Consider the following 22,586-nt stretch of genomic DNA (forward strand, 5'->3'; position numbering starts at 1 on the left):
GTAGGCTATAGCCTATGCAAGGGCGGAGAAGCACAGGGAAGTTATCTTTCCAAGGAAATGTAAGTACTCTGCTCTCTTCAAACTACATCTAGCATATTGGCTGATATAGCCCAGTAATACAATATAAGGCCGATGTGAGAATCTCTGGTAATTTAACTTATTTCTTAAGTTATTTATGTGCTTTTGATATTGCCTATAGGGCGCAAAATTGCTAGGACCTTGGCTGGCAAGTGAGCTGCGTCACATATGCCTAAAATAACATTGTGGGATTGCGGTTGGGTTTGGGACCAGTTTTTGTGGTAACAGGTGAGTCAGACAGAAAGCCAGCGGGGGCGGGCGGGAGCGGGATGAAGAAATCGGTCCACGCAGACCTCTGCTGTGCACCATGTCAGTGAAGCCTGTAATGTTAGAGCTGTTTATTTCTATGTCAGTGTGAAAAGTAGGGAATTAGCTAGGGTAACTGACAGATCAATAACGTTACATTGCCATACTGACTAATAACACTCACATTAAATTGTTTGACTGACGGTTTCATCGTTCGATTCAGGTCTAGTGAGATTGAGGCAAAAATAATAGCTAATGTTAGCCAACCTTTGGCCAGCTCTTCCTCTAACGGTACATCAAAGGTAGCCAAATGTATTTACTTCCGAAACAGGACAAAAAAAAGGCTGTTCGTTAGCGATATGAGGTGGCTATTATTACTATCTGACAGATAACTAGAGGCTAGAGCTGACCTGGAAGGTGTTACTTCAGCTACTAGCTAGCATAGCTAGTTTATTCATTCACCTCAGTCGAGAGGGGCTAAGACATTAGCTAACATTACAGTACATGTCAGTTACAATACTAGCTCAGCACTGCGAATAAACACTAGTTTAGTTTTTTTCTGTTAAGTTAAACAGCAGTTACCTTGCCAGCTACATCAGTCAACTAGATAGTAGCCAGTTTTTGCTCTGCTTGCTTTTACAACTCGATATAAGAGTGCAACACATGCGCATTGAACTATGCTTAACTCTCCCGTGCTGGTCCATCCAGTCTTCCAGAAGCTTAGTCTTCACACAGCCTGTCAGCCCGCTCTGTGGTGTCCGAGTGGACCTAAATCCAGCCGACTGATCACTCCAAACAGCCTACCTGATCGCTCGCATGGTCCTAAAGCACACCGTTGCCACTTTTTGTATCACATTGCAATGATAAAACCTGGGGGTACAAAAATGCAATTTCAGAATGTAGGTGGTGGGGGGACATGACCCTCCCATCCCCAGTGAAAGTTGCACCCCTGATTACAAGTGTTATCAGTTTAGAGTTTTGTACATCCTGATCAGCCAGTAGTAACTCATTGTCAGTAATGAGGTTATTACCGTTAGTTCTCCTGAACAGCCCTTGGACTTCTGTGGTTAGGGAGAAGTGTGGTAGAAGTTCTATAGGAGGAGAGACTGTAGATTCTTTCAAACAACAATTTTATTATAAGATTTGCAAAAATGAAGTATTCAACCATTACTAAGAATAGTTCAGAGTTGAAAGCTCAATGAACATAGTTGGTTCTCTGCTTTTATAGAAAAGGTACAACCTCTTGTCTACGTGTCAGTTTAGCAGATGTGTGGAAAAAGGGGCGGAACATTGTGTAAAAGGTGATTGGTGTGTCTGTACAGATTAAGATATACCAAGGTTGATAGCACAAGGGCTCAACCGTATAACTGCGTTTTGTTAGAGTTCACACTATAATGTGCTCCTTCCTTGGGCTATATGGCTGACTTCCAGCAGATAGTAAAACCATAGGATGTCTCACATGCTGCGGTCGCTCCCAAACAGATCTTAGCTGTACGCCAAGTCTTATGACTACTAAGTCACACAAAGACAAGTTTCTATCAGGTTAGAAAAATAACACTAGCATATAAGAAGAAACAATTCTTTAAGCAGTAAAACACGGGATAGCATGACTAATTTTGTAATTTTCCACAACATGTCCTCCCTTTTGAGGCTAAGTCTCAACCTGATACAAAATTACTTTCCAAGCATTTTCATCAAACAAGCATTACCACAAGGGGAAAATACATATGAATTAAACATTATAATTCTGATAACATGGAAAAACAAAACCCCTACTATCAATTTTATACAACACAAATTTAGAATGACAGTGTTCAGTGCTTCATGTTGAGTCTATCACTTAAATTCAAGACCCTCAACTTAGCACACATCAACACGGTTAGAATGTAAATTTACAAACAGTATTGACATCTTATATTTCCAGCATTAACTTTTCTTATCACTTGTGGTAATGACAGATTGGTATCTCAATGCATTCTTAGTCTAAATTACTATACATTTTGCAGTATGTAGACCTCCACAATCAACCTGATACCCCAAATAAACAATGTTGGATAAGCCTAAATCAATTACGGGCACGGTTGACCCCCTCCCTCCCTCCCGGCACTCATTCTTCTGGCATTTCTTCACGTTCTTCTTCAGATAGTGTTTCAGTTCGTCCTTCCAATGCCACGTGTTCAAAGTGGATGGCCTTTGATAATGTCTTTCACCTGTGCCGCCACTGTCCTTTACAGTCCATTATGTGTTGTCCGTTTTCCTACCAGTACACCAACAACATGAGAGAATTTTGGACGGGATCTCTCTCCATGCTCACTCCATGTGGACTCATGTCGCACTCCTGAGAGAAATGGCATGAGAGAAAAGGCAGTTGATATCTTCTACTGGATGCTGTGTACAGGTTGCTGGCTCTGACTCAGGTCTCACGGTAGAAGTGGTGCAGAACAGGCCCGTAGTGAACATCATTTTTTCATTACTTGAGCTGGTAAAGGGGGATTGAGGTTCACACTGTTCTTGGTCAAATTATCCCTTCCATGCATCTAGACACCATCTGTGGTAACCTTCACCAGACCAGGACAAAGAGGACAGACCAGAACAACAGTTTAGTTTAGGGCATTTCTGATTCAGGAAATCCAGACAAATGATTACTGTGTGACAAATTATGACTACTACCAATATTCTTAATACAGATTTCTAAAACAAATGTCAAAGAGAATAACAATACACAGTTTAAACAATGTTTCCCCAAATTGGCTTATACTCCGCTATCATCTTGGTGATCTCATTGCAATTTCGCCGGCTCAGGGAATCTCACCAATCTGGTGAGATTTGCTATTGAAGCAAGACAAAAACAAACAAACAACAACAGCAATACACTTTTTCATATAAAACTAGAGGTGTGGAAAAAACTAGAGGTGTGGGAAAAACTTTTTGGAGTAACTATCAACCATAACCAAAATATATTTTGTCCTTTTATAGGCAGACTTGTGAAGAAAACAAATGTGCACATTTACCAAAGGGCCCCAGGGGACCGGTAATTTAAAAAACAACACTTCCTGTTAAATCAAAAATAAAGAAATTATAATAAAAAATCAAATTAGAATTACAACTCTTGATAACTCCATTAACCTCTAGTAACTCCCCATCCCGGGTCCGGGAGCGTAATCATCGACTGACACTAATTAGCATAACGCAACGGACATAAATATTCCTAGAAAATATTCCTATTCATGAAAATCACAAGTGAATATATTGAGACACAGCTTAGCCTTTTGTTATTCCCCCTGTCATCTCAGATTTTCAAAATATGCTTTACAGCCAAAGCTAGACAAGCATTTGTGTAAGTTTATCGATAGCCTAGCATAGCATTTTGTCCAGCTAGCAGCAGGTAACTTGGTCACGGAAATCAGAAAAGCAATCAAATTAAATAGTTTACCTTTGATGAGCTTCGGATGTTTTCACTCACAAGACTCCCAGTTAGATAGCCAATGTTCCTTTTTTCCAAAAATATTATATTTGTAGGCGAAATAGCTCCGTTTGTTCTTCACGTTTGGCTGAGAAATCGCCCGGAAATTGCAGTCACGAAAACGCCGAAAAATATTCCAAATTAGCTCCATAATATCGACAGAAACATGGCAAACGTTGTTTATAATCAATCCTCAAGGTGTTTTTCAAATATCTATTCGATAATATATCCACCGGGACAATTGGTTTTTCAGTAGGACCGATTGGAATAATGACTACCTCTGTATTTTACGCGAGAATCACTCTGAGAGCCATCAGGTGACCTCTTGCGCAATGAAGCCGCTTACGGGTATTCTTCAACATAAATGCGTAAAACTACGTCACAATGCTGTAGACACCTTGGGGAATACGGAGAAAAAGTAATCTGGTTGATAGCCCATTCACTGCTCAATAGGGACGCATTGGAACGCAGAGCTTTCAAAAGATGAGTCACTTCCGGATTTTTCTCAGGCTTTCGCCTGCAATATTAGTTCTGTTATACTCACAGACAATATTTTTACAGTTTTGGAAACTTTAGAGTGTTTTCTATCCTAAGCATATTCTAGCATCTTAATATCCCGTTTACTACGGGAACGTTATTTTTCCAAAAATGAAAATACTGCCCCCTAGTCACAAAAGGTTAAGGAAATAATTATATCCCATGAGGTAATGGTAAAATAGACTAGAGACAGGTGTCCCTCATTCAGGGGCAGCGCTCTCTCTCTCTTCTTCGTGTTCTGAATCACACATAGGACTATTGCTAGATTATAAACTTCTTCCTAAATATAGTGTTTACATAGCCCATTTTAAACTCACCCAATGTCTTTAGTCTTTCTAGTTAGGGTGATTAGGTCTCACCAGGAAGTCAGAACAGAGGTCAGAGATCAGTCAGCCCTATTAAGTATTTCCTTTCCCTGTACTTCCGAAACCATTTAAAACCATTTCAAATAGTTATATCATTCTGCGCACCCAGTTTACAACCAAATTAAAAAGACCCCACACAATAAATCAAACGCGGTATTAACACCAATAACAAATATTCATAACCGGTGGGTTGTGTGCCCATGTGTGCTGGTGTGTTTTTTAAAATGTAGGGCAAAAACAAACAAACCAATGGTCAGGCCTTACTTATTTGGGAGCTCCCTCTACGGCCGGATCAGGTATGTTTATACTTTATAAAACTGCAGAATTTCACTAACTGTTCTCCCAATTGGGAAACATTTCAAAGAGAGAGATAGGGACGGCTGTCCCCATCCTCTCCGAAAATAGAAAATAAACATTTCATTAGTTTTCACTTTGCTAAATCTTAAACCATTTTACTTTCCAATTAATCTACATCTCTGTTTCCTTTAACTCAGAAGCCCTCTCAATCACCATCACCCAGTACATTTCTCTTCCACTTTAACACTTCCACTTTAACACTTACTATACTCTTTCTCTTTCTGTCTAACGTTACTTTACCAGGTGAATGAAAGGTTTAACATTTTAGACAAAACAAAACTTTCTGTTCACAGGTAGGCCAATGCCCCCCCCCACTCATTAATTGTTTTTGTATAAAATGTAAAAGGTACTTTTAGGTTTGGCAACCCCGATGCTGGTGCCTGACACAATTGCTTCTTTAGCTTGACAAACGCTTCCTCACACTATTAACTCCACTCTATTTTTTTGTGACCCCTCCTCCCTTTCGTCAATCCTATAAAGCTATTTCAGAATAAGACGGAATAAAGTATCTCACGAGATTGAAAAACCTCTAGGGTTTTCCTGAGTCTGGGAGGTAGAGGTCGACCGATTATGATTTTTCAATGCCGATACCGATTATTGGAGGACCAGAAAAATCCGGACTATTTTTATATATATTTGTAATAATGACAATTACAACAATACTGAATGAACAATGAACACTTTATTTTGATCTTAATATAAACATAAATAAAATACATTTTATCTCAAATAAATAATGAAACATGTTCAATTTGGTTTAAATAATGCAAAAACACAGTGTTGGAGAAGAAAGTAAAAGTGCAATATGTGCCATGTAAAAAAGCTAACGTTTAAGTTCCTTGCTCAGAACATGAGAACATATGAAAGCTGGTGGTTCCTTTTAACATGAGTATTCAATATTCCCAGTTAAGAAGTTTTAGGTTGTAGTTATTATAGGAATTATGACACGTCAACTATTTCTCTTTATACCATTTGTATTTCATATACCTTTGACTATTGGATGTTCTTATAGGCACTATTGTCACGACTTCTGCCGAAGTCGTTGCCTCTCCTTGTTCGGGCGGTGCTCGGCGGTCGACGTCACCGGTCTTCTCGCCATCATTGATCCATTTTTCATTTTCCATTGGTTTTGTCTTGTCTTCCCACACACCTGTTTTCAGTCCCACTCATTAACTGTTGTGTATTTAACCCTCTGTTTCCCCTCATGTCTTTGTCAGAGATGGTTTTATTGTCAGTGTAGTTTGATGTTGTATAGGTGCGCGTCGGGTCCTCGTACCCATGTTTGTTTATGTCTGTACATTTTAGTGTTATGGAGCATGTTACGTGGTCAATTATTAAAAGGCTCCATTTTCACTCCATTTTGACTCCTGCGCCTGACTTCCCTGCCACCTATACACACGACGCTGACAACTATAGTATTGCCAGGCTAATCTCTGGAGTTGATAGGTTTGAAGTCAATAGCGCTGTGCTTCAAGCATTGCTTAGCGCTGCTGGCAAATGCAGTAAAGTGCTTTTTGAATCAATGCTTACGGGCCTGCTGCTGACTACCACCGCTCAGTCAGACTGCTCTATCAAATATCAAATCATAAGACTTAATTATAATATAATAAACACACCGAAATACGAGCCTTAGGCCATTAACATGGTCAAACCTGGAAACTATAATTTCGAAAACAAAACGTGTATTCTTTCAGTGAAATACGGAACCGTTCCGTATTTTATCGAATGGGTGGCATCCCTAAGTCTAAATATTGCTGTTACATTACACAACCTTCACCCAATATCGGCTCCACTTCCGTCGCCATGTAACATTATCCGGGTATTGTTACTGGTCCTATTGTCATAGACTTGGATAGTAGTCCTGTTGCTTTCGATTCTGCCCATTTCCCCACTAAATATAAGAAGACAGCTTTTTGGGTCACATGGACAGGGTGAGATTGGAATGATACTATTTATGTCAAGAGAAGCAGGAGCTGGATTATGTTTTATACAGATTAAAAGTCATTTATTTTTATGCCATAAAATGCTTTTCTTTTGAAAGACGTGCTCTCATGTCTGTGAGCCTGTGTGTGTGTGTGTGTGTGTGTGTGTGTGTGTGTGTGTGTGTGTGTGTGTGTGTGTGTGTGTGTGTGTGTGTGTGTGTGTGTGTGTGTGTCTGTGGGAGAGGTGACTCAAATGTAGAGCATATGGCACAACAAACTACCGGATCCTTCAAACGTATGCAGGCCTATCCAATGTTACAGTATGTTGCTGACAGTCAATACTGATAAACCAATCAAAGTGTAGACCCGTCGAGCAAGACGGACAAAAACACAGCATCCAATGGCACTTTGTAGGGGGCAGTATCATTGAAGTGCTGCAATTACTAGTCTTCCCACAGTTCACTCGCTCCACCTGCTAGCTGTTTGAAGAAATATATCTTCATATGTCCTCTCTCTCTCTCTTTCTCTCTCTCTCTCTCTCTCTCTCTCTCTCAGCTGTCTCAGCTGTCTCTTCAAAGGTGCCCTTGAGGCCGACAGACAGGCAGTGTATGTATCTCTTTTGAACGTCACTGAGTGGGCTGGTGACGTGCACGCTCCTGCCTCTTCCTGCAGTACCAACCTCCCCCATTTCCTAGGAGTTCTGGTCATATGTCCTCCAAGCTGCCACATGCACACATTAGCAATTGCACTTAGTAGTGTAGTAAGTGACTGGAAGGCACTAAATAAGGCTTGTTAAAACGTAGAGCTGTGAACTACTGTGAAGGCTTGAGCAAAGCTCTGATGATTTAGTGGCCTTGTCAGGCCAGCTGTGTGTCTGGGGATACAGCAGGTCGTGATAGAGCAACAGTACTAGCAGAAGTACTTGCATTTAGATTAGAGGTCGACCGATTATGATTTTTCAGCGCCGGTACCGATTATTGGAGGACGAAAAAAGCCGATACCGATTAATCGGCCGATTTTTAAAATGTATTTGTAATAATAATAATTACAACAATACTGATTGAACACTTATTTTAACTTAATATAATACATCAATGAAATCAATTTAGCCTCAAATAAATAATGAAACATGTTCAATTTGGTTTAAATAATGCAAAAACAAAGTTTTGGAGAAGAAAGTAAAAGTGCAATATGTTCCTAGCTCAGAATATGAGAACATATGAAAGCTGGTGGTTCCTTTTAACATGAGTCTTCAATATTCCCAGGTAAGAAGTTTTAGGTTGTAGTTATTATAGAAATTATAGGACTATTTCCCTCTATACCATTTGTATTTCATTAACCTTTGACTATTGGATGTTCTTATAGGCACTTTAGTATTGCCAGTGTAACCGTTTAGCTTCCGCCCCTCTCCTCGCCCCTACCTGGGCTCGAACCAGCAACACAACGACAACAGCCACCCTCGAAGCAGCGTTACCCATGAAGAGCAAGGGGAACAACCACAGGCTCAACGCTATTAGCGCGCGCTAACTATCTAGCCATTTCACTTCGGTTACACCAGCCTCATCTTGGGAGTTGATAGGCTTGAAGTCATAAACAGCGCAATGCTTGATGCACAATGAAGAGTTGCTGGCAAAACGCACGAAAGTGCTGTTTGAATGAATGTTTAGGCGCCTGCTTCTGCCTACCACCGCTCAGTCAGATATTTAGATACTTGTATGCTTGTATGCTCAGTCAGATTATATGCAACGCAGGACACGCTAGATAATATCTAGTAATATCATCAACCATGTGTAGTTAGCTAGTGATTATGATTGATTGATTTTATAAGATAGGTTTAATGCTAGCTAGCAACTTACCTTGGCTTACTGCATTCGCGTAACAGGCAGTCTCCTTGCGGAGTGCACAAGGACTAGTTAACTGTAAGGTTGCAAGATTGGATCCCCCGAGCTGACAAGGTGAAAATCTGTCGTTCTGCACTGAACGAGGCAGTTAACCCACCGTTCCTAGGTCGTCATTGAAAATAAGAATGTGTTCTTAACTGACTTGCCTAGTTAAATAAAGATTAAATAAAGGTGTAAAAAAAAGATCTATACATTTTTGGGGCAAAATCGGTGCCAAAAATACCGATTTCCGATTGTTATGAAAACTTGAAACGGCCCTAATTAATCGGCCATTCCGATTAATCGGTCGACCTCTAATTTAGATGGAACACTATAGGGTTTGTGTTCCACTCAAGCAGGGGTGAGACAGATTGAAGTTGTTGGGTTGTTGGATTTCCTGGCCATCTCGGCTATTCATAGGTTCTTATGGTTTGCTAGTAGCAACATAACATTTGGACTACAACAGCCATCCTGAGACCATAACCCAAGTCATAACAATGACAAAGCATAAGTCACTTATTTATTGCTGTTGCACCTGCTCACAGCCCTGTGATTTATTTTCACTGTCATGTTTGGGAGTGGAAGATTTGTCAATGTGAGTCTGTAATAGACATTAATAATACATCACATCTGGACAAAGTCTGTTCAGGATGAAGACTGCTCAGTTGGAGATTGTAATTCCTAGGGTTTTGAAGGAGAAATCTTTTGAAATTCGATTTGTGAACACCTTGTCATGTCGTGACACCCAGTACCCAAAACGACAACAACACGCTCTCTCTCTCTCTCTCTCTCTCTCTCTCTCTCTCTCTCTCTCTCTCTCTCTCTCTCTCTCTCTCTCTCTCTCTTTCCTCCGTCTATTATTTTGGCTAGCAGAGGCATCTTGCCGTGCAGGATTGTGTGTGAGGTGCCAAATGTGTTAAAATTGTGTTTAGTAACTGCATCACAGTTAATTCACAATGGGACTGAGTGGTTATTCTCTCTGTTGGTAAGTGTTTTTAGAAGAGGCTCTCTCAGACTGGGGCTTTGCTAAACCTAAACCTTTGCTAAACAGATCCTTACTATCCAGCTGTCTTTAATGAAGTATTCTGAGGTTAACCTCCTTCTTACAAATGTCTTATATACTGTAGCCCCTCTGTTATGTTGCCCTGTTTTAACCTTCTCTTGGCCCAATACTTGGGCAGCATACGTACTAGTTTATGTTTCTTGTTACTCTGGAAGTACGTCATCGACATTTGACGGTTTATGAATACACCAGTCGCGGTCATGTAATAAACTCTTGAGTGCTTTATTGTTTACTTTCTAGTAGATATTGAGTTGGCAACATTGAAATGCCTAGGTGACCTGGCTACTATGTGCCTGATGCAGCACCGAGACAACGAGCGCGGTGCGCCGTTCTGATGAACCGCATTGTGATCAGTCTGATTCACTGCGCCTCAAAGCAACCGTGCCTAACGAGACTCCTGGGTATTATGGATGGAGTCTGTTTTAAAGAAAATATATTCTCCTGGGGAAGATAATGACTATGTAATCACTATATGGATTCAACATTGCAATTGTTCCCATTATGGAACAAAATTGCCATCAAGCAATGCACACATTCACTACTACACCACTTTAGGTTTCAGTTGTTGATTGGCTGCTTGGCTGGTTTAGAGGCCTGTCCAACAATGTGTTTGGCGATTATGACTACAGTATTTTCTTGATTAGTTGAGCAGACTTGCTATTAGTTGCCATGGAAACTGCCTTATTAAAGTGGTTAGTGTGTTTATTCACTGAGCTCAGTGAGGAAGCACACAGAAGAGATTGTTTGTCTCAATGGGTTTCTTCCTGGTTACGTAAAGGTTAAATAATAAAAACAAATTTAAAAAAAGGTCAACCGCTATTAAAATGCTCTCTGCTGTAAATATCAACACAAGGACATGCTATCTTAATACCATGGTTTAGACTAGAGATATACTTTTGATAAGATTTTTTAAGTGATATTCAGTAGCCTAAAGTCACATGCAAATTTGACAAAACGTTAGAATAATGACGTGTGAAGAATAGAAAAGTAACAAAGACAGACCATTTCTGACCATTTCAATCATCCTCTAACAACAGATACTGACAGAACTCTGTCTGTCCTTCACAGAGAAATGATGAAGAGGCTGTGGTGGACAGAGGTGGAACCCGGTCCATGCTGAAAACCAACTTTGAAAAGGAGGAACTCGAAGGTACACCAACTTTATGAAGTACAATGCTTTGAGGCCTTAATTCAGTTTTGAGGAAGGAAGACTGGAAGGCCACCTACATGGCATCCAGAGAATAGGTTGTTTTCTAGACTGAGGCATCTCCTGCTGAGACAGAGGCTGTCCTAATATGGACTCCGTACCCATGAGACTACAGAGGGTGGCAACGAAAGAGCTGCTTGAGCACACAAAAGCACAGAGCTCCAGTAACAGTATCAAGAGTCTGCAGAACCATTTATGCAGAGCTTTCAAGGACGTTACTTACAATTCATTTCATCTACATTTCCAGCCATGCATTCATCATAGCACTGAAGGCAGTGATTAGTCCTGATACCCTAGTGTTCGTGGCTGGGATAACTGGGATTGGTTTGAACAGCATAGGCTGCTAGCTGCCTGGCCGTAGCCCCAGGCCTGAAGGAGCACTCACAAAGCTGTGTTTCTCCCTGAGGAGAGAGCGGGCTGGAGTCAGGGTGGATTACCCTCACACTGTCACAGCACCACATCTATTCAGCCTCACTGATATCAGCAGGGTGACGGTCCACCCCTTCTGCCTGCTCATCCTCCCCAATCTGCAGCTCTGGTTGTGTACACCATACGGTTTGTTTTGAGTTTCTAGATGAGACCAGTGTGAATGACTCATCAATTACAGAATATTAGACATATTTATATAACTACTTATACAATATTCATGCACACACGATCAAATATTTACCATTTATAGATGTTAAAATATACTTTGCAATTGGTGTACTTCACTCAATAGTTTGCTTTTCCTGTATTACTTTGACAACTGGGCCATTTATGTAACTCAGTAATATGACATTGAATATAAATAAGTATCAAAACGGTTTGATATCAAATATTAGCTTACATGTCAAATCTGTTCACTATTTTTAGGTGAGTTTTTATTAAATGATTTATTCATCCTACCAGATGATGCTCTAAGGGAGTTTTAAGGGAACCCAATCCGGTATGTTACTTCTGTGGCAGATGTTGAAGCTAAGAACATTCCCAGAGATGTATTTTTAGACTTAGACTGATACAAAGTCATGATATCAGTAAAAAGGGTTGCATACATGCCAGTTCTTTAATGTCAAATAGATGTGTGGTAGGTATCGCTCAATGAAATACCAGTGACATGACCTTAGAAGCATGAATCCAGATTATTAGAAAACACAGTATATTCATTCAATTTGGTAATGCTTTATTTTTTATTTTTACAGCCCTGTGTAAGCTGGTATTTACTCGGTATGTACTGTATTGAGTAACAAACTAAGTCATTTATTTTTTGTGGGCATATTGCTGTTGGAAGTTGAACGGTATATACAAACAGAAGGAGCAGGCTGAGTCAGTAACTTCTCTGAATGTAATCATGTATCTTCTTGTGTTCTTCTTACCTTATCCTCCATTATTTTGTCTAAATCTTATTTCTCTCTCTGTGATGGCTGCCTCCAGGTCACAGGACACTCTACATCGGGGTACATGTCCCCCTGGGAAGGAAGAGCCATCGGAGGCATCGGCATCATGGACATAGACACAGGAAGAGGAGCAGGGAGCGGGACTCTGGAGTGGAGGATGGAAGAGAGTCTCCCACATACAGTGAGTCTTGCCACTCTAGCTGGCTGGCACATTTCAAAGCAGCAGTCAAAGTACCTTGGGGTAGAATAATGCAATTTTCCTCCTCATCATCTGTTCTTACAGTATATCATATTTCTATCAAGTGATAGGATTCTGTAATCCCATGTTACGTCTATATGGCTGCATAATGCATTTCAAAAGAGGGGATTCTGTCTACACATCGCAAGAAATATATACATTTGAATTCAAAACTCAACGTATACTCATCAAATATACTCATCAAATATACCCATGAAAATAGTAGCTATGTTTATTTTTACAAAAGTGAAAAAGTGCAAATGTGCAAAGTTCCCGAAAGTGCATGTGCATAACGTCCTGCAGAGGTCCGTAGTCAGGGGGTGTGTATGGCAGACAGTACTGTAAGTGATGGCCTTACTGGACCCTGTGCTTCAGACACGCCATCCCAGAGAGTGCAGTTCCTCCTGGGCACAGAGGATGACGACGAGGAGCACATCCCCCATGACCTCTTCACTGAGCTGGACGAGATCTGCCTGAAAGACGGAGAGGAAGCAGAGTGGAGGGAAACCGCCAGGTAGGGCACACCCCTGGCCCATCAGCCAATCACGGACAAGTCCATGTTATTACTGAACGCTTTTAGTCAACTCCAACGTAATCCATAGGTTGTTTTTTAACCTGTTGCTTTTTAATCATGCTAAGTGATGAAATTGTTATATATATTATATGATTTATGATCTATAATTTATTCCTTATTGCAATATATTAATGTCAGAAACATTAAACAACTGTTACCTGAAAGAGTTAACGTTACATAAAGAGAGATTGTTGTGTAACCTTGGAGATGGGCTATATAAAGCTCTAATTATAAGACTGCTGTATGAGCAATGCATGGGAGCCCAGCTCTAAAGGAAATGCTTGTTTACTTGTAGTACACAAGCATAATGTCTGGACCGGGGAAATATCCTGTTGTGCAGTGCTATCTGTGCTACAGTGCATCTAGACACAAATGTCACGTCACATATTGACTGACAGAGCTTTACTTGCCATAGCTTGTCAGTCAGTTGGTCACTCAGTTAGTCTGTCCCTGCCACGGTGTATGGTGTTCAGTTGTCCTGTGAATAAAAAAAGGTTTATACAGACACAGAGTGACACTTATTCTGTATTGTCTTGGGAAAGTCACCTGTTGAAGTGTCCAATGGTAAAAAAAAATATGCTTTTTTGGATGACCAAGTCCCTCAGTCGAGCACCTGATTCCCTTTTTTGTTCAAGCTGGGCTGAAATGCATTTGGGTAGGCTTTTGGGTAATGTCTGCTGTGTCCTTGGTGTCCCCATCAGTGTAAGCTGAGATCTATCAGCACATGGCTTCCAGATGGCTAGACAGCTGGCTGTCATCTATCCCCTGGTCCCTTGGCTCAGTGTTACTGGTCTGCACTCTTAGAAAAAAGGGTTCCAAAAGGGTTCTTCAGCTGTCACCATAGGTGAACCCTTTTTGGTTCCAGGTAGAACCCTTTTGGGTTCCATTTAGAACCCTCTGTCGAAAGGGTTCTCTCTGGAACCAAAAATGGTTCTTCAAAGGCTTCTCCTATGGGGACAGCCAAAGAACCCTTTTGCAAAGGATCTCAGGTATTTAGCAAGGGAAATTGGGTGCAGGTGCGCTCAGATCATTGAGATGTATAGAGATCTCTAGTGCACAAAAGCCTGTATAACACGGGAGGCGCCATTTGAGGACTGAAATGTAGCGATCACTACACATCTCTATTGCTCCTGCAATTTTAGAGACGGTTAACAAAAAAGTGCCATTAGAGGAACAGTTAGCCAAAAAGTGTGAGAAAAAACAAGAGCCCTTTTCTACAGTTCTAGACCACACGTTCTTTTCTAAGAGTGTGGGCACTTGTGCCTTATGCAGGTGGCTGAAGTTTGAGGAGGATGTGGAGGATGGAGGGGAGCGCTGGAGTAAGCCCTACGTGGCCACGCTGTCCCTGCACAGCCTGTTCGAGCTGCGCAGTTGCATCCTCAATGGCGTCGTGCTGCTCGACATGAGGGCCAACTCCGTGGAGGAGGTAGCAGGTACGGTAGAGTACAGAGTGGCATCTGGAATTACCCCGTACACCTTTGACGTATTCCTTAGTGCATACCGTAGCAAAAGGATTTGCGTGAAACAAAAATCAGCATTTCTTATTGGACAGTTGCAGCTAGGTCCCTCACCGTTTTGGCTCGTTTGCTTCTGTTCTGTTCCTAGTGAATACGACCCTGTTCTATGATCTTCATTGTACAATTGTGAACATTGCAATCGGAATGTAATGGAAGGTTTCCTAGTTGCTGTTGAGCTGTTGACTGTGTGGTCCTGTTTGTCAGACATGGTGTTGGACCAGCAGGAGACCACAGGTCCACTGGGGGACGAGGTGAGGAGGAAGGTGAGAGAGACCCTCCTCAAAACGCACCATCACCAGAACCAGAAGAAGTTGGCCAATCGCATCCCCATTGTCCGCTCCTTCGCTGACATTGGCAAGAAGCAGTCCGAGCCCCACTCCATGGACAAGAACGGTCAGTAACAGGCATCCCTCTGCTTAGGGTTGAAGAATTCCTCTAACCTTCCCAAAATTCCCAGGTTTTCTAGAAATCTTGTTTGGAAGATTCCTGGCATCAGGAGGGAATAAGCAGGGAATCCGTGAATCGTCCAACCAGGATTTCTGGAAAACCTGGGGATTCTGGGAAAGTTACCCAGAATTCAGCAACCCTACTGCTGCTACATTAATGGTTCAAGATGACTGCACATTCTTCAGTTCTCCTCACTTTGTACTGCTGGTCATAGAAACATTGAAACTGGAAGTAATCTTGTTGTAAGTAGTCCTCTCAGTCATCCCATGTGGATGCTTTTCTCATTCTACATTACATTGTCCATGTATGACCTTCTTTTCAGTGTCTCAGTGTGACTCTCTTCTCTTGTTTCCTTGTGTGCGTGCGTGTGCGTTTGTTTGTGTGTATACGTGGGTGGATGTGTGTGTGTGTGTGTGTCTGGCAGGCGGTCCATCCCTCTGTTCCACCTTTAAGTCCTCCTTCTGGGGCTTGTTTATGGCAGCGGGGTCTAGGAGTGACAGGCAGGTCACACCCTGCACCCCATGGCCGCTCTGTTGTCCCCAGTGTGTCTCCTCCTCCATCTCCTCTCCACTCCCGACCTCATCCACCACCCGCCCCCCTCCAGCCACTCAAAAACCAGGCCCCAGACCACAGAAACAGGGTCCCAGAACCCAGACTGATATCCAGCCCGTGGACAAAGAGGATGACCCGGACCCAGGCAACTCTTAAACCTTGACAGAACCTTTCTCTCCTGCTAGCACTTCCTAAAACATAACTTGTAAAGGTGGTAATCTCAAAGTTGTTTCCGGCAGTAATAGTTAGAGGTTGTGTTTTCTGTACTTCAGATACTTTAATGAGGTCAGTAGTAGTCCATCAGGCGAGAAAGTGTGTAGTATATCTACAATAACTCATATCATATTGTACATTGTATTTTATCGAGCACAATGAGAAATCGGTGGAAGAGTCTAGATGTAGCTATCAACGGAGATAAAGTTGAAGGAGCTGCTTGAAAGAGTTGCTAAACTTATCATTGACATTAACAATGACTATATATTCATTTCAGATTATGTTAAAGTATGGCGACAGGGTGTAGGCCTAACAAGTGTAGAAGATGTTAACAGGACAATATTCAGAAGAGAAAAGGCCCTGAGCAGCGGTGTTCACTGGTAATAGGGTTGTGGGTTCGTTTCCCACGGGGGACCCGTACGGAGAAAAAAAGCGCAAAAATGTGTGCGCTCATTACCGTAAGTCGCTCTGGAAAAGAGCGTCTGCTAAATGACTGAAATGTCAATGTGAAATAACAAGGAACCTGTACGTCCACTTGCGAATGATACCTCATTGAGAATGTCCATCACCTTTTACAGGAATTATGTTTCGGAAGCAAGTTTTGCCAGTGTTCCACATGCCAATTTTTGAAACATGAAGAACACCCAAAACCCTTTAAGCTAATCATTCTTTGCGGTAATTTTAATTCAGAGTGGTTTGTCACAGGCACATTCATTCTAGTAGAGTTATGCAAAAGCTCAATGAAAGAGCGGCAACAGTGCGTGCGTGACCAATAAACAAAACCAGTGCCATGTTAGTGACGCCACCCTCATGCTCATTGCAAGTACTAACATTTCAATCTAAAGGGTTTGTCGCTTTGGTGTTTCTTCATGGGCAGCAGCAGCCGACTCTGTAAATTGCTTTAAGACTTAGCCCTCTCATTGACTTCATGTGGAAATATGAGTCGAAATGAATCTTTGCAAGGCATGCTTTTACTTCTGATTCTCTCGATTCCTAATGCAACCGTTAGTCACTGGTAGTTTCCACTGGCTCGTGAACGGATCAAACACTGAAATGAGTATTTATCTGGGCCCTTTCACAAATGAAAATGAATCCTTTGGATTTAAATCCTTCTTGCTCGACTCTGGCAGCTGTGGGCTAATTTCGTGTTTGCATCGGTCAGTCTCCTTGACACAATGATAATGCTGAAATCCTAATGGGCAAGCTTCATCCACCCATCCTCACCAAGGTCATCCATGACTTCCATCCCTCCCCATGCAGCCACTTAGGCTTTTATCTTCTGTCCCCTCTTGGGATCTGCACTAAATAAGGGTACTTTGCCAATGTCTGATAAATCCCAGATTACTTCAACCTTCGAGTGCAAATCTATAGATTACCAAAGCATTTTTGGTCATTTCGGTAGGCCAAGAGCTCTCTCTCTCTCCCTGTGATTTATTACCATTGGCGCCCGCACTGCCATGAAACCTTGGTGTTGGTCTGATATAGAGGTTTTAGCAGTTGACTTATTGGACATCTCTGTCCATCCAGGTCAGGTGATTTCTCCCCAGACCTCTCTGCCCGTCCCCAATGATGGCAAAGCTGAAGTGAGCAGAGAGAACAGCGCTGTGGACTTCAGTAAGGTACAGTAAGACATTCTCACGATCAGGTCCCCCCCTCTTGTTCATTATGATTTAAAGGCTAAACCAATCCTAGATCAGCACTCCCAAGTCGGAGATGATTTATGAATACGGGCTTTGACGTATTACTATACTCCAGTACGACATACTCAACATACCAGTTCTGGCAGTTCAAGTGTGTATGAACACAGTAACCTGTTCCATTTTCATTGATTGCTTGCATGTATTGCTTGAAAAAAATGGTTTCAACCATAAACTATTATTATAGCCGTGCTATAAACATAGCAGGCCAGTCATCTCACTCACACTGCCATTAGCACTGTAGATTATAGTAGGACAGCAAAAGTCTCTCTCACCCCTGAATCCTACAATGATAACCTTTTGTTCAGAGCCTTTTGTTCTTGTTCTGATACTTTATTTGAGCTGTCTAATGTGGTTGAACTCGCCCCAAAAGCATTTTTTAGAAAAGACAGTGTGCTCAAAATCAAACCATAATTAGAATACAACCGGATATTTTTAGACAAAGCTTAATGGAGAGTAATGTTTGTCCCGGATATTCTAGATGTTTGAAATGCCTATTCAACATACTTAGGCCTATATTTGAACTGTACACTATAATGATAACACCACCATTAACCTCAGTGTCGTGCCAAGGGCTGGTCTAGTGGTAGTGCTGGTGCCCTCAGACCACACATTGCCCCTGGAGGCATGGGTTCAACCCCTGACCTTGCTGCTTTCCAGTCTATGTCCCCATCCCAATCACTTCACTGTATCTATCAATACAAATGACATGAATAATGTATTTAACCTCAGTATCTGCTGCATGTCATTATCCATACTCTTCAGAAGCCAATACTATGTATTTATTGGCCCATGTTACTATTAAAATTACATTTGCTAAGTGCATCAATCTGTTACACATGGCATGGGATGAGTTTTGCTGAAAACCATCAACACATGATATTCCTATTACGTTAGCAGTGAGCGTGGTGTTTATAACTGGGACTCTGATGCCCCTACTGCTTCCACTTCGTGTTACAGCACTTCCATTTGACGCAGTGCAGCTCCAAAGCAGGCAGACAGACAAGATCGCAGCAGAATAGTGATAGGAGGATCAGTCAGCAGGCAGACAGACAGGATCGCAGCAGAATAGTGATAGGAGGATCAGTCAGCAGGCAGACAGACAGGATAGCAGCAGAATAGTGATAGGAGGATCAGTCAGCAGGCAGACAGACAGGATCGCAGCAGAATAGTGATAGGAGGATCAGTCAGCAGGCAGACAGACAGGATCGCAGCAGAATAGTGATGGGAGGATCAGTCAGCAGGCAGACAGACAGGATCGCAGCAGAATAGTGATAGGAGGATCAGTCAGCAGGCAGACAGACAGGATTGCAGCAGAATAGTGATAGGAGGATCAGTCAGCAGGCAGACAGACCAGATCGCAGAAGAATAGTGATAGGAGGATCAGTCAGCAGGCAGACAGACCTGGATCGCAGCAGAATAGTGATTGGAGGATCAGTCAGCAGGCAGACAGACAGGATCGCAGCAGAATAGTGATAGGAGGATCAGTCAGCAGGCAGACAGACAGGATCGCAGCAGAATAGTGATAGGAGGATCAGTCAGCAGACAGACAGACAGGATCGCAGCAGAATAGTGATAGGAGGATCAGTCAGCAGGCAGTCAGGCAGGCTCAGATCTGGATGGACGTGCCACTGCGGGGCAGACAGGGTATCAAGGAGATGATAACCTCTGGAAATGTTATGTAACTGATAATACCACTTTAGGCTGATGATGGCAATCTGCTGTAATATTTCATCATAACACATGGTTAAATGTATGTTATGATGGTAATGTTATTAAATATATGAAATAGGGTCCAGTTGGCCAATCTATTATCTATCTTAAGCCATTAACAGGATATTAATTACAAAAACACATAAGGTTCCAAAATTCTGGTTACTATCCCAAAATTCTCAGGTTTTCCAGTACCGGTAATCCTGGTTGGACAATTCCCCGAATCAGGAGGGAATAAGCAAACAAATGGAAATCCGAATTTTACAACCCTAGTCACAGCAGGGATCAACAGTAGGAATTCAGTTATATTTGTTTTGCGAATGCATTTCATATTTCTGAATTCCTTTTCCTACTATGCTCTTGTTTTTGGATTGAGGAGTTGCGATATTCATACAGTAAAATGCACCATTTAGACTTCAGTCTAAAAACGCTCAACTAATGCCTGCGTATTCTGTCCTGCGTCCGTGCAGATAGACCTCCATTTCATGAAGAAGATTCCCCCGGGAGCGGAAGCGTCCAACGTGTTGGTGGGTGAGGCGGAGTTCCTAGACAAACCTGTGGTGGCGTTTGTACGTCTCTCACCTGCGGTCATGCTCAACGGGCTGGCTGAGGTCCCCATCGTCACCAGGTTAGAAAGACTGTGGCAAAATTGCAGTAACTTTCTCAAAAACCCCAGGTTTTCCAGAAATCAGGGTTAGAAGATTCCCTGGAATCAGGAATACGTTTTTAAAAAATCCTCCAACCTAGATTTCTGGGAAACCTGGGGATTTTTGGGAAAGTTACTGGAGTTTCGCAACCCTACTTCCAATTAGTCTGTCATTATGGTCTCCTGTCTATGACTAACGTTATGGCCTTCTTAATCCTTTTTGGGCTGACCCCAACTGTCTCTTCACCGCTCTGAATGACTCTTATTGTGGCCCTCGTTTTATCTTCCTCCGTCAGGTTCTTGTTCATTCTGCTGGGGCCTCTTGGGAAAGGGCCACAGTACCATGAGATTGGCCGATCCATTGCAACTCTCATGACAGACGAGGTAAGACGGCCTCTCCAATAGTGAACATAGTTGTTGGGCATGACTGAACGAACCAGTCAATTAATGGCTGAATTTCCATTCTTCTTCATTCCAAGGTTTTCCATGATGTCGCCTACAAAGCGAAGGACCGCACTGATCTGATTGCTGGAATCGATGAGTTCCTTGACCAAGTGACTGTCCTGCCACCGGGGGAGTGGGATCCCTCTATAAGAATAGAGCCACCAAAAAACGTACCGTCTCAAGTGAGTTTAGCCTCTTCTTTAAAAACAAGTCTTTCATCAGTGGACATACAAATCACAGCGATGTCTTTCATTTGAAAAAGGAAAGAAATAACAGATGTGGTGTTTGACAAACAGGAGAAGAGGAGGAGTGCAGCGCAGTGCGGCACAGACCCAGGCGATGAAGAGGAGGAGGACGAGGGACATGGGGGTCCGGAGCTGCAGCGGACAGGACGGTAGGTGGGTGGGTTGGTGCAGGGGGGAGGGGGGTGGGGGGGGGGGGGGGGTGTTACAAGGGACTTAGAGAGTGTGTGCTATGGGAGCCTGGATGTGTATGTTGTTGTGGTTGTGTATTATGTGGTTGTGTATTATGTGGTTGGGTATTATGTGGTTGTGTATTATGTGGTTGTGGTTGTGTATTAAGAAAAAAAAACGGATCAAAAAAATAACAGGTTTCTCTCCTGCTTTTTGAAACATCTATCTACGGAACATTGGACAGAGGCCAGGTTTGCCATTGCCACTGAACTCCCTCCCAGGTGACTGTGTGCAGTTCATACAAAGGTTTCCATAGCAACCTACTGCAGTGAGCTCCCAATTGCCTTTGGCTATATTCTGCAACAGGGACATTAGCTCATGCTAAGTCATCCTCACGACTGTGTCTATTTTATGCACTTTAAGTGGTGTGAGGAGAGTAACACATTAAGGCCTGGTGTGGAGGGGGAGGAAAGAAAGAAAACGTCTCCAGCTGCAAGCTGAATGCACACCTCACCATGAGACAGCAGGTTACCCACGTGGTTGTAGAGAAAGCAGGTTATCCACGTGGTTGTAGAGACAGCAGGTTACCCACGTGGTTGTAGAGACAGCAGGTTACTCACGTGGTTGTAGAGACAGCAGGTTACCCACGTGGTTGTAGAGACAGCAGGTTACCCATGTGGTTGTAGAGACAGCAGGTTACCCACGTGGTTGTAGAGACAGCAGGTTACCCACGTGGTTGTAGAGACAGCAGGTTACCCACGTGGTTGTAGAGACAGCAGGTTACCCATGTGGGTGTAGAGACAGCAGGTTACCCACGTGGTTGTAGAGACAGCAGGTTACCCATGTGGTTGTTGAAACAGCAGGTTACCCATGTGGTTGTAGAGACAGCAGGTTACCCATGTGGTTGTAAAGACAGCAGGTTACCCATGTGGTTGTAGAGACAGCAGGTTACCCACGTGGTTGTAGAGACAGCAGGTTACCCACGTGGTTGTAGAGACAGCAGGTTACCCATGTGGTTGTTGAAACAGCAGGTTACCCATGTGGTTGTAGAGACAGCAGGTTACCCATGTGGTTGTAGAGACAGCAGGTTACCCACGTGGTTGTAGAGACAGCAGGTTACCCACGTGGTTGTAGAGACAGCAGATTACCCATGTGGTTGTTGAAACAGCAGGTTACCCATGTGGTTGTTGAAACAGCAGGTTACCCATGTGGTTGTTGAAACAGCAGGTTACCCATGTGGTTGTTGAAACAGCAGGTTACCCATGTGGTTGTTGAAACAGCAGGTTACCCACGTGGTTGTAAAGACAGCAGGTTACCCACGTGGTTGTAGAGTCAGCAGGTTACCCATGTGGTTTTAGAGACAGCAGGTTACCCACGTGGTTGTAGAGACAGCAGGTTACCCATGTGGTTGTAGAGACAGCAGGTTACCCACGTGGTTGTAGAGAAAGCAGGTTACCCACGTGGTTGTAGAGACAGCAGGTTACCCATGTGGTTGTTGAAACAGCAGGTTACCCATGTGGTTGTTGAAACAGCAGGTTACCCATGTGGTTGTTGAAACAGCAGGTTACCCATGTGGTTGTTGAAACAGCAGGTTACCCATGTGGTTGTTGAAACAGCAGGTTACCCATGTGGTTGTTG

At 42.7% G+C, this 22,586-nt stretch overlaps 1 protein-coding gene across 2 annotated transcripts in view; it reads left to right on the plus strand.

The window, feature by feature from the left end:
• LOC139397574 (sodium-driven chloride bicarbonate exchanger-like) overlaps positions 1 to 22,586 on the plus strand; it is a 51,854-nt gene that overhangs the window by 8,616 nt on the left and 20,652 nt on the right. For both annotated transcript variants that reach the window (XM_071144192.1, XM_071144193.1), the window contains 10 exons: positions 10,980 to 11,061; positions 12,532 to 12,675; positions 13,108 to 13,246; positions 14,579 to 14,739; positions 15,028 to 15,216; positions 17,563 to 17,654; positions 19,916 to 20,073; positions 20,388 to 20,475; positions 20,571 to 20,717; positions 20,832 to 20,929. In XM_071144192.1, the coding sequence (XP_071000293.1) occupies positions 10,980 to 11,061; positions 12,532 to 12,675; positions 13,108 to 13,246; positions 14,579 to 14,739; positions 15,028 to 15,216; positions 17,563 to 17,654; positions 19,916 to 20,073; positions 20,388 to 20,475; positions 20,571 to 20,717; positions 20,832 to 20,929 (1,298 nt within the window). The remainder of the gene's footprint in view (positions 1 to 10,979; positions 11,062 to 12,531; positions 12,676 to 13,107; positions 13,247 to 14,578; positions 14,740 to 15,027; positions 15,217 to 17,562; positions 17,655 to 19,915; positions 20,074 to 20,387; positions 20,476 to 20,570; positions 20,718 to 20,831; positions 20,930 to 22,586) is intronic.

The sequence above is a fragment of the Oncorhynchus clarkii genome, chromosome 3 (genome assembly GCF_045791955.1).
Source record: "Oncorhynchus clarkii lewisi isolate Uvic-CL-2024 chromosome 3, UVic_Ocla_1.0, whole genome shotgun sequence".
Taxonomy (NCBI): domain Eukaryota; kingdom Metazoa; phylum Chordata; class Actinopteri; order Salmoniformes; family Salmonidae; genus Oncorhynchus; species Oncorhynchus clarkii.